This window comes from Nanorana parkeri, unplaced genomic scaffold, assembly GCF_000935625.1.
Source record: "Nanorana parkeri isolate BGI_ZX_2015 unplaced genomic scaffold, ASM93562v1 scaffold107, whole genome shotgun sequence".
NCBI classification, from domain to species: Eukaryota; Metazoa; Chordata; class Amphibia; order Anura; family Dicroglossidae; genus Nanorana; species Nanorana parkeri.
Genome location: NW_017306375.1, coordinates 647,044 through 660,271, shown reverse-complemented (window position 1 = coordinate 660,271; position 13,228 = coordinate 647,044). Strand labels below are relative to the sequence as shown.

The 13,228-nt window shown below is 41.4% G+C and overlaps 1 protein-coding gene across 1 annotated transcript in view; it reads right to left on the bottom strand.

Moving 5' to 3' along the window:
- Positions 1-13,228, bottom strand: part of ABLIM3 (actin binding LIM protein family member 3) — a 96,861-nt gene that overhangs the window by 44,090 nt on the left and 39,543 nt on the right. Inside the window, exons 6-7 of the mRNA XM_018553040.1 lie at positions 12,939-13,032; positions 3,741-3,828 (exon numbers count right to left, since the gene is read on the bottom strand). Coding sequence (XP_018408542.1) covers positions 3,741-3,828; positions 12,939-13,032 — 182 coding nt within the window. The remainder of the gene's footprint in view (positions 1-3,740; positions 3,829-12,938; positions 13,033-13,228) is intronic.

Here is a 13,228-nt window from a genome sequence, read left to right as displayed (position 1 = left end):
AGAAACAGTCAGCGTACGTTGCCCGGCAAACATGGTAAATGAAAACTCTTGCACTGTGATGGTATTTATTGACAAATGGAAAGAGTTAACAGTGAAGCCACTGAGGACTGAGCCTTGAAATATGCCGTTTGGTGTGCAGACAGAGCCAGCAGTCTGTTTCCTGGGAACGTGGGGAGCAGCCAAAGGTGACCAACCCACGCAAGTGCACAGGGAATTCACAATGAATTGCAGATTTACTAACATGCAGCAGCTTTCACTGTAGTCTGACAGATGTTTTTAGAACTTAATAGGTTGCTTGCAACAGGATGACAACACACTTTTCCCCCAAAATAGATTAATGCTCTATACGGAAAAATAATCATTACAGTTCAATTAACGTATGAAGACTCTAAAATTCAAAGGCTTAAAAAAAATGTACAAAATTATTTTAACTTGGACTGTTTGCAGCAAGTTCAGGCGCTCGCTTCTGAAAATATGGTACACTATTCAAAGTAAGCCAGCAGAGGGCGCCAAAAATGTCTTTTGCAGTGAGCCATAGGGAGTGAAAATGTGCGATGATGTAATCTTTTAGCTGGTTTATAAATACATTACTGACTGCAGCATATATTAGACAGACACATACAGCAGTTATTTTGGTGTAATTCATTTTGTTGGAAAGCATATGGAATCTGTAAAGCCTGTCCATAAACCATAATATTTAACAAATAGATAATTTTATACATCTCAGGTATCTACCAAGAGAACCTAGAAAATCTGGACACAATAAGCAAGTTGTGCAGGTCTGCTGATCCACGAAATTGAGTGTCTGCCCAAAAATTCGTATCAATCATATTAATACACTGTGGGATCTATAAAAAATAAATAACTGTGCAAATGTATTAACTTGTCTTTTACAGGGCAAATGTAGTATTCTCTATTGCCCTAAGACAGTTTTTCTTGACCAGGGTTCTATGCAACCCTTGGGTTCCTCCAGAAATTGCTTGGGGTTCCTTGAGAAGAGAACAGCCTACACTGACCACCAATGTAAGGGGTTACTTCTTCACTGATCACCAATGTAAGGGGCGTTACTCCACTGGTCACCAATGTAAGGGGTTACTTCTTCACTGACCACCAATGTAAGGGGCGTTACTCCACTGATCACCAATGTAAGGGGTTACTTCTTCACTGACCACCAATGTAAGGGGTTACTTCTTCACTGACCACCAATGTAAGGGGATACTTCTTCACTGACCACCAATATAAGGGGTTACTTCTTCACTGACCACCAATGTAAGGGGATACTTCTTCACTGACCGCCAATGTAAAGGGTTACTTCTTGACTGACCACCAATGTAAGGGGAGTTACTCCACTGATCACCAATGTAAGGGGTTACTTCTTCACTGACCACCAATGTAAGGGGTTACTTCTTCACTGACCACCAATGTAAGGGGTTACTTCTTCACTGACCACTAATGTAAGGGGATACTTCTTCACTGACCACCAATGTAAAGGGTTACTTCTTCACTGACCACCAATGTAAGGGGAGTTACTCCACTGATCACCAATGTAAGGGGTTACTTCTTCACTGACCACCAATGTAAGGGGTTACTTCTTCACTGACCACCAATGAAAGGGGTCACTACAATTTTCATTGTCTGTGTTTCTTTTTTGACTAGAATTATTTGTTTCATTTCATGATTTTTATGTAAACCTAATTCTATATATTTTTAAAGTCTATAACCTAATAATTAAGCAAATGTACCATGAGCTATAAGTATAATAATTTAATAGGGGTTCTCTAAGACCAGAAAACTATTTCAGGGGTTCCCTATAAGGTTGTCCTTTGCAGTGACTGCTCCTCCATGCCTCTTATGAGTTTAGTCACCCTTCACTGCACTCTCTCCAGTTCCACAACAGCCTTTTTTGTGAACTGGTGCCCAAAACTGAACTGCATATTCCAGATGAGGTCTTACTAGTGCTTTTTATAGGGGCAGGATAGCCGAAAACAATAGTCCAAGAACATTCAACCAGGGGAGAAAAAAAACTAAAACAAACCAAGAACATCCACCCAGAAGAAAAAAAACCCAAAACCTGATGATAGCCCGAGAACATTCAACCAGAAAAAAAAATGCCTAAAACAATAGTCCAGGAATATCCATCCAGAAGAGAAAAAAAGCAAAAACAATAATCCAAGAATATTTGACCATAATAGAAAAATACCTAAAACAAAAGTCCAAGAACATTCGACCAGAAGTGAAAATAGTCTAAAGCAATAGCCTCACAATAATTTACCAAAAATGTGTAAAACAATACCCAAGAACATTGGGCCAGAAGAGAAAATACATTACAGTTTGCCCCACTTGCACAACAGCCACATCTTTTTACACTATGCGACTATTCCCTAAAACTAATGATCGAATGCTGGTTAATTTACATGGAATGATTGTACATCAGGTTTTGCTGGATGATCAGCTATGCAAATGTTTTACAAATATACCCCTATGTCTATTTCAACAAGAAATACACTTTTAGCAGCCTAACTGAGCAAGACCATAACACATTGGTTCCAGTACATTACTACTTACAGGTTTAAAGCAGAAATTGGGATATTGATTTCATACGAGGAGATCTTAAATAGTTAAACATCACCAAGACCACATGTGGTTTCTAACTTTAACTATTTCTTCTCCATCTCCCGGCCTGCTTATAACAGTATTACAAAACAAATTTGCTCTTTGCCAGCTGTGTTGTATATACATGTGTATATGGGTTGGGCACAGACAACCTTTGGACTATATAGTTCCTGCTCCCTATTATAAAGAGGTAAAAGTGTGATAGAAGGCTACTAGTAATAATTTAAAAAAAAACAGTTCCATAGGTTCAAAACCTATGGAAAACCTTTTTTTAGAGACATAGTAGGTTCTGCCTTTTGGCAATTCCTCTTCTGAAGAAGCCAGTTATCTGGCTCTAGTACACTGGCCTACTGGGTCCACTAAGATTCACAGAAATCCAACATGAGCCTCATGTTGGATTTCTGTGATATCATTGTCCATTAAAAGGACTCATTCATTTTAACTTATGGAGTGCTGGTGACCTATTTTCTTCAATCTTGTGTTTAGGTTAGTAAATCACCCCCACTGACTTGGAACAAGTATGCATATCTGTAAAGTGAGAGAAAAGTCAGACATCCTTTTTTGCGTGCTTGTTCTAGGTAAGGGACACAAAATATTGTTGCAAGAGGGTAAACATGACAGTCGAGATGTTAACATTTGCAGAATGAGAATTTGCAATGACAGCCTCCATGTCCCTCTAAGTAAAGGTAACCTTTAAAAGAGAAAAATCATACTGGTTCCAGTTTAGAGATTTAGATGCAAATAATGCATGCTTAATCTAAAACATTATTGTGCAGTCACACAAAGTGTGTAGAATAACTATGTGCACTTTTCCTAATCTCATGCAATGCTCCAAAAGTTAAACTGCAGATGTCTGGTTTTTGATTGCAGGCCTTGTTCTTTGCTAGGAGACAGCGTCTTGCTTTGATTAATCTCAGGAACTGATCACTGTTAATCTCTAAACATTACTATAATAAGACATCATTTTTTTTGCTTCATAATGAGCTCTGTTATCTCCTTTGTGCTCTGTTTGGATCTACGGCACAGGGTGGAAAAGTTAACCGAGGTGATGTGAGTATAGCAGACAGGTTGTGATGGGATATACATTGTGACTGTGTTAAGCAAAGCCCCCGTGACAAATCTCTTACCTGTCAGGTACATCTCCTCTCCTTCTGAGAACATCTGCTGGCAGCGTACACAGCGGGCACATGTTGGATGATAGTGCTTTCCTCCTGCCTAAATTAACAGACACCTATTAGGACTTCCGTCACAAGATTTTTTTACATAACAGGTCAGTTTACAATTAACTCCCATTATTGCACTGGGAAATCCAGACTAAAAGCAGATTCAATCAGTCAACTACTAAAGCTACGTATGAAATATTACAAATGTGCTCCAGGAAGGGTCAGAGAAAGGCCTCATCCACTTGGGAAGAAAAAACGTTTCTTTTTTTTTTTTTTACGATTCTGAGCTCTATTTCAGTCAATGTGTCCCTGCACAGTGTGGGATTTAGATCTACAGGGATGATGTGAGGTTTAAATTCAGAAGGAGGGTAAATGTGAAGGTTAGTTTTAGAGTTACAGGGAAGGTTAATGTAAGGGTTAGGGTTATTAAGAATGTTAATGTTACAGACAGTGTGAGGGCCTGTGTTAATGGGCTGTGATGGGTAGATACAGCATAATTTGACATCAGTTTGAGATGCTTCTGAAATAGTTCAGAAATTACCTCAGGTGCATTTGACCTGCTTTAACTGATTTTGCATTCCTATAGACTTTTTTAGGGAGAGACTCAGTTCTGAATTAAACAAAAATCTATTGACACTGCTGGCCCTTAGTATGAGGGTTGGGGGGTTAAGAAAGGGTTAGTGTGAGGGTTAGGATTACAGGGATGGCTACTGTTAAGGTTACAGGATAGGTTAGTGTGAGTGAGGATGGCAGTAGGGCTCAAGGAGCTCTGTGCAGTAGACCACAAATTCTAAGGGGGGTGGGGGCTGAAATGACCATCATACTCCTCCTTTGCAGGCCTTGGCCATTTTAAGATTTTAAATTAATAGGTCTCCGGCTTTTTCATAGTTTTGCAGTAAAAATGTTTAGAAAAGGTTTTGCCTCTTCTATTTATGATTTGTAACGCATGGCACCATCCGTTGTTGTCACTACAAGCACCTTTCTTTATTGTTTTGGTCAGAATCCTTTTTGGAGTGCAGTTTGGGTCTGTATTATCACCTCTAAAAAGGTCAACAATTGTGCAAGTTGCAATCATTTAATAAAGATGTTAATGACAGGATAAGATTTTAAACATATTACATAACTGTTAATTTCCGACATTTTGCAGTATTTATACACAACACTCACTACAACAAATGTGGCCCCTTTCCAGCATTACCTGCACAATTCGGTACCATGCCACATTTGAATTAGACATTTCGGTAGTGGGGCAGCTCAATGCACAGCATGAAATCCTGAATTAAAGTCAGACCAAACACACATGTAGACTATGTACCCCCACGTAGTAGTTGAACTACAAAATGTTCTATGTTTAATCCCAACATTCGGTTATATTTGAGTATGTTTAATGTGGTTTGTGCAATCAAAGGTTTTTTTATAATTTTTTGGGGAAAAGCCAAAAACTGTTTTTGGTCTAAATTTAATGAAAAGGGTATATTAAAATAAAATCCTAGAGACAACCTTTTCCTGCTGGTAAAGATAAAAGCCACAGAAAATAAACATGTAAATTCAAGCATTTCTATAACAAGGCAAATTGTAAAAACTACAAAGCTGCACCAGCAGACTCATTCACTGTATAATGATGATTTTGTATATTTCAAAAGAACAGCTAAATGATTTTGACACCCATCGAAAGAAATACGATTAGTCATCATTGTGCACGGTATGCAATTTAAATGACTGCTGAGCCTGTAAAGATGTGTTTTGGCATTCAGGTGCTCCTAGCCATTGACAAAATTTTTGGCTGGATCAGGCAGTAATCTTATGTCTATTGGATACTGCCAGACATTCCTGCATAAAACCCTCACAGGTCCTTTAACACGCAATCATCAACCACCGCCACAACACCTAGAAGCCCATATCACAGTGATCCCCAAAGAAGGTAAAGACCCTCAGCTCTGTACGAGCTACAGGCCCATCTCCCTACTTAACGTAGATCTGAAGTTATTCACAAAGGCCCTGTCGAATCGCCTTCTCCCGCTACTGCCTGACCTGGTTACTACCTGCCAGGTGGGCTTCATTCCGGGGAGAGAAGCCAAAGACAGCACCAGCAGAGCATTGAACCTTATACACTGGGTGCAGCAACGGAAACTCGAAACGCTGGTGCTGTCGACAGATGCGGAGAAGGCATTCGACAGGGTAGCATGGGACTTCATGTTCGCGTTCCTCAGACACATAGGCCTGGGAGAACGCATGCTTGACTGGATACGAGCCATATATTCTTGCCCCAGAGCTAGGGTACGCACAATGGGCTGTTTCTCAGACAGCTTTCCGATAACCAACGGGACCCGCCAGGGGTGCCCACTGTCCCCCACGCTCTATGCACTAGTACTGGAACCCTTCATTAGAACAGTGCAAAAGGATGACCTAATAAGCGGCATCAAGATAGGACCCACGACACACAAAACGATGGTGTACGCCGATGACCTACTTTTCATGCTCTCTGGCCCCTTGCCATCTCTGAAGCGTCTAATGACTGCTTTTGAACTATACAGTTCCTTTTCCAATCTTAAAATAAACTTCACAAAATCGGAGCTCATGCCCCTCAACATACCTCACGCCATGCGACATTCCCCTTCCTATGGAGGCCAACCCGAATACAATACCTAGGAATAAAACTGACCTCAGATTTATCCCTTCTCTATGACTCCAATTTCACGACCATACGTGACACAATTCTCAAGGACCTCAAATCTTGGAGGCAACACAGCTTTTCCTGGCTGGGAAGGGTAGCGATGCTGAAGATGAACGTTCTCCCCAGACTGTTGTACCTATTTCAAACCATACCCATCAAGCTACCGCACACATTCTTCAAGACACTAGACAAGAGCTTTTCCACCTTTGTCTGAAAAGATGCACGACCTCGCTTAGCTTGGTCCCTGCTTAAAGCACCTAAACATATGGGTGGATTAGGGGTTCCTGACATGTACACATATTATAAGGCCACACACCTCACCAGAGTTGCACACTGGCACCTCCATACAGACTCGAAATTATGGGCGAAACTAGAAAATGGGATGTTTGGCACTCCTCTTACGTCATTGGTATGGCTGAGAGACAACCAGTGGTCCACCACTATAAAGAACCATCCACTCATTGGGGCGACTTTAGCAGTATTCTCCACCGAGCGGCAACGCAACATACTCACCTCGTCACAAGGCCCCATGGAACCCCTAATGCACAACCAGGACTTCCCTCAAAGTACCACCAGAGAATTCCTCTCGCATTGGTCCCAGGAACCCCCCCTCCGAGCTCATTTATTTTTCAAATCCAATACATTCATTGATAAAGCTAACCTTTCAGAGCTCACAAGGAGAGGCTCACTCCCCTGGTGGATCTATCTGCAGATACGGCACTTTCTCACATCCCACACGCGCAAAACATCCACCGCTAGACCCCTGACCCCCTTCGAAAGACTCTGCCTGGGGAAAGACTCGACTGGACGATTGATCTCATGGCTACATGACCTGATACGAGAAAATTCTTCCCACAAATAACTCGCCCACACTCTAAATGGGAGCAGACCCTCCGCACCACGCTCTCTGACGAAACCTGGGCCGACATACTGTATGTACAACAGCTCACAAATGCACTATAGCAGAATGCAAGAAACGAACTACAAACTTCTCACGTCTTGGTACAGGACGCCCCACACGCTACACCGCATTTACCCATCAGTATCCCAGTTATGCTGGAGATGCCACGCGGAAGAAGGCACCCTTACCCATATCTTCTGGTCATGCTCCCTCATTCAACCCTTTTGGGAAAAAGTATACGCAGCCATCCACAAAATAACCGGGGCCACACTCCCCTTCACCATCACAGCCGCTCTCTTGCATTGGGTACCAGATCGCCCCACAGGAGCATATAAAACACTCCATAGACATCTCATCAATGCTGCACGCACTATCATCCCTCGGCACTGGAAGACAGACCACACATCCACTGTAAGAGAGTGGCTGTCACAAGTGGGCCATGTATATGAGATGGAGGAACTTCAAGCTACTAGACAAGACACCCTAGATGCCTTCAGATCAAAGTGGATCTGCTGGTCTTACTTCATTGGCACTGCTGCTTTTACTGCCTTACACTGAAACGCTCCGTAAGAAGCAAGGGAAAAGAGGCGGCCCCATCCCCCATTGTCACGCAGGCCCCCCCCTTACACAATACCCTAACATGTACCGTCCCACTCTCTCACCCATGACCTATCCCTCTTTCCCTCTTCCTCCCCCTAAGCTCCCACCCTGACCCATCATATCACAGTTGTACTGAATGACCCATACTCTCAGTGCTCCAGAACCCCTACAAGGTCAGCAACAACATCCCGCTGCCGTGTCGCAGCTGGGATGACAGATCAACAAATACTAGGAGCAAAGGAACCACCTATAATGCGACATACATGATCCCACGAATTCTGCATATTGACTCCAGGAAAAGGCCGTAAAGATAGTTCCCGGTTTTGCATCCATTACTGCAATGGCCAAAGTCTGCCGACTGTACTCCCCCCCCCCTACTTTCTTCATACCTTCTTCCCCATAAACAGGATTGAGGATTGAATGCCTACACTTATGGTTATTTTGGTACCTGTTGTAATCCCAGATATGGGCTCACAGTATAGCTGTGTTTGTCAGTTTATTTGTTTGTACGTGTGACTACATTCCTTTGTACCCTTTATAAAACTCAATAAAACTTATTTGAAACAAAAAAAAAACCCTCACAGGTCAGAAAATAATCAGACATGTTAGAAAACATTCTATTGCTACCCACCCCCCTCCCCAATAAGCTGCGACTGAAATGATCTGTAGGGTTAGAAGTCATGTCCCAAATGGACTTAACAGGAATGCTTATGCAAACCAAGTATTGCTGTTTATGGGACAAAGCTGTGCTGCCAATCACTGTGAGATGGTTAAATTGCTTATGGCCAAACTTAACAGGACTCAACACATGTTGGCAGTTGTGGGTAAACACAACTGAGGGTTATATAATATCTTAACGGGCATTTACTGTAGATATGCAAGCACAATTTAATCTTCCTTTGGTAAAATACTCATATGATGGGTATCTGAAACACAAACTCTTCGCTTGGCCAAGCATTAGGGTTTATGCATACAATAATTGGCATGTCTAGCACATCATCCCATTAATAACTAATCTTGTGGGAGACAACATTGTCTGGACAAGTTTTGCTAGCCCATGTACTAATTTTTATACCTGTTGCCTGTTGTGTATGCAGCTACCCATAGACATGAGATTTTCACCTGAGCCAGCCAAAATCAATAACAAATTGTGGACATTTCCAACCATCAATTTGATTTATTACGATAATGATGATTTTAAAAGGAATTATAGAGATTCATTTATTGTAGTTTTCAGAAAGCAATAATTACATTAAACAGCTGTCAATCATTAGGCAGTAATCGAGTTGTAGAGACATGTGAAAAAGTAAGAACACCCCATGGAAATTGTTGCGGGTTATTTACAAAAGAGTCAAAGAATTTTGCAGAATGTTTGGCTAATCCTTCGGCTTGCTTCGGCTGCAGAAACCCTTCGGTTCAGCTGAACCTAAGGGCTGCTGTACACACTATTCTCAATAGCATGTACAGCAGCCAAAGTAAACAGCCAAAGGCAGCCCAATGAACAATCAGCCGGAGCAGGGAGAATGGTCTGTCGAAGCGGAGTGAATCCCTGCAATTGTGTCAAAAAAATAGACTAAAATAAATAAAAACAGCGTAGGGTTTCCCTCCCCAATTCATACCAGACCCTTTAGGGGAGGCCTCAAGGCAACCACTTTTTTTTTTTTTAAAGGTGGAGTCAGGAATGGCAACCCTAATAGGTTCCTTTAGGAGTTTTTTTTTTTGCACGATTTTGCTTTGAAAACTGAGTAAACACTGTGCATAGAGATTTCTATGGGACCACAACTGTGCAACAACCGCACGAAAATAGCTCCTGCACCTATTTGCGCGAAAGGTGATTAATGGGAATCTGTATTTTGCACAATAAATTGCTTAGGTGTAAACCTAGCCTCAAGCTTAGCATATTTGTCATTTTTCTGACCCTTTTTGAGTGTTTATACAGGCTTTGTTTGGGCATTTCGGACTAGAGCGCTCATTTTCATTATTATTTTCAGCCAATGGAAAGCTAGTTTCTAGACAAGAAAATGCATGAAAAACTTACTTTACATGCTTTTTCTGGCGCTTTCAATTAAATCGATTGAGACCAAAAGAAGATCATGTACTTTTTTGTTCTACAGGTGTTTTGCTACAAGCCACAGAACACTCATATATGATTGGGGGCCATAGAAAACAATGGGACTCCTCCTGTTGAGTGTTGTAGCACTTAGGCATTTGACTTACAAAACGCTGAGGTGTGAATAAGGCCTTATAGTGCTAGATTCTAGGGTAGGATATTGTTTATTCATTTTATTTTCACTGTGCGGTTTGTAGAGGGAACTTTGAACTTTAACACCTTTATAATAAATCTTAGGTTTGCTTATAACTTCTTTGAGTATGTGATTCACCAAAGTGTTTTGTATGACTTCCCAGGAAAGTCACATAAGCTAAGGTCGCGGTGGCGATCTGCCTTGAGGAGCCGAAGAACTAAAGTGCTTTATTTCCACTCTATTGGCTCAGTACAATCCAGGCAGATCTCAGGGAGGTGTGCTGAGAAGCTGCTGACATGAAAGAGATACGGACAGACAACGGAAACTGAAGCAAGCTGAGCAAACAGCAGAAGGGAGAATGACATTATAATGTACAACATTACACGGGGAAGATAATAGCAGGGAAGGCAATATACATATTTTCAGAAGATGGTAAACTGGAAATAGACAACAACGCTTGAAACGGCAGTCCTAAGAGGACACCACTGTCTCCTAATTCACTACAACAATGGACTTGATTACTCAGTACTTCATGGAATACCGGCAGGCTTACGATTCCATTATTTATGAAGCACTAGCTTTTTCAACATACCTTACTACATCTTTAAATCTACATTTGTGGCAGTTTAAAGTGTTACTCTACCATTTAGTAGGTACTAAAAGCTATAAAGCCACTCAGTCGGAGATAAAAGCAACTTAAATACATTACAGTTTTTATCATTTCATATCTTGTTGCTCATGATCTCAATGTGGCACTGATAGTGTTCTGTGATGATACTTTAGATGCCTATTAAGCCAAGTATGCTTCTTTTAGGGATTGATTTAGTATGGTTTATGAGTTAAGGCTAATCTTAATGTTAGCATCAAGGGTTATGGGTTAAAAGAAATCGTTGCTAAGAGTAATATGGGAGCAGCAATTGCTGACCTTCTGAAAATGCTAGCTGCCTGGCTATTCCTCCAGCTTTAGTATTTCTCAGTCATTGACACAGAGTGAGTGTGCATAACAGGAAAGTCAGAAGAGCCTACCGGTCTATTTGTTCTGGGTCACTGATTTAAAGTACAAAGGAATGAGGGTCAGACTGACAGACAGGCAACTAGCATTCAGAAAAAGGTCAGCAATGGCAACCTCCATGTTTCTTTAAAGCTTGGTCCAATGTAAGTATTTACATATATGTATGTACATACATATGGAATCCCTGGCAGTGCCATGGGGATCGTGTAACACACTGTAGCTACTATGGTGTATGACAGCATCTTTCGGGTCCAGCAGGAGAGTTGCTTGCTCAGCTTGGTGGCCACTCAAAGTCAACCTAGTATATTTATGATTGCATACTAGGCGTTCTCTGATTGGGCGGTAATGTCACACTTTGTCCAATCAGAGAACCGAACTCCTGGTAGATAAAAGGCCTCATGCACACACAACGCAAGAGCAAAATAATATGTTGCGTATATACGCGTATGTATACGTGCGTAAACGCGTATATGCGTGCACTGTATGCAATTCCAGAATGCATCATTCTTAATAGAAATTTTAATGTACAGTGCACGCGTATCGCGTGTAAAATACGCAGAAATACGGAGTTTGGGTCCATTTTTTTGTGCATCTTTACGCAGCGCAAATATACCGCTTAATGCGCAGTTATGTGTATGGAGCCATTTATTTGCATATGCTGCATATGGGAAAATACGCTGCACGCATCTATACGCAGCGTATTGTACGGCAGTGTGAATGAGGCCTAAAAGTCACAAATTAATGCCACAATTATTAATTTACTAAAACAATCAAAATTACCCAAAGGTTGGGGTTTATACAAAAGGGCATCATCATTTGGGTGTGGCTAGAGCTTAAAGGGGAAGCTTCCAAACAAAGTTTTGTTAGGCTCCATTCACACCTAAGCATATTGTCACACTTCAATCAGCGCGACAAAAAGCTCGCCCCAGGAATACCATTCAGTTCTATGGCCCTTTTTCACACCTGGGCATTTTGTCGCAAACAAAAATACGGCTGTTGCACTAAATTCTACATGAGCTACTTTGGGGTTTGGATTTAGCGTATTCTCCCCATTTGGCTCAATAGAAAATGCTTGGAAAACGCGCGTTGCAATAATTTTTGAGCAGATTAGGCACGTTTTACCCATGCACATGAATATGTCACAGTCTTCTCATAATCTGTTTGCAATCTGCTCAGTATGCCACAATCTGCTCTATATGCCACAAAAACGCGCAAAAACTCTCACTAAAAAAGCACGTAAGACGCGCGTAATAGATGTCGCTCAGGTGTGAATGCAGCCTTATGGTCATAGCTAGGCATGCATTAGAATGTGTAGCAGTGTGCAGAGGGTAACTATTGTGTGTTGCATAGGACTATACACTGTACATGTATGGTAAACCATTGTTAACCGCTGTTACCACTGCCCCACCAAAATATGGACGGGTGTGGAACATTCTTTTATTGTTGATGTAGCGCAAAGAGCGGCTGTAAAAGGACATGACTCTGATTTATTGATATGATTACCACATTTGCAGGGTATGGCATATGATAAATGTATTTTTCAACAATGGAAGGGAAAAAGCTTAATGAGTTCCACTGAGGGGATGTCAGAATATGTTAAAGTGCTAAACAAGTTAATAGCTTTGATAAGTGACAGTTCATTTGAAACACACAGGACAAGTGTTGTTCCCTTGCTAGGATCAGTTATTCTAGAATGTCCAGCTGTACTGGTGGCTTGTCATAACAACCATACCTCCAAGACTCTGCCGCTGATGTACTTGTTGCAGGTCTCACACTTAATTCCAAACTGAGAGTGGTAGTCCGTCTCACAATAAGGTACGCCATCTCTGGAAATGAATAAAGAAACCATAAAATATCTAACAATGTTTTATGGGGTGATACCAGTATCTGGTAATGGGGACCTAAACAAAAATAAGGGGTAAATAAACTTTTCTTAGAGTGGCAAACCACAGGCAACGCAGTACAAGAAAGTATAACATGATTATTATAACACATGGACTGCGTACATACCTCAATGCAAGA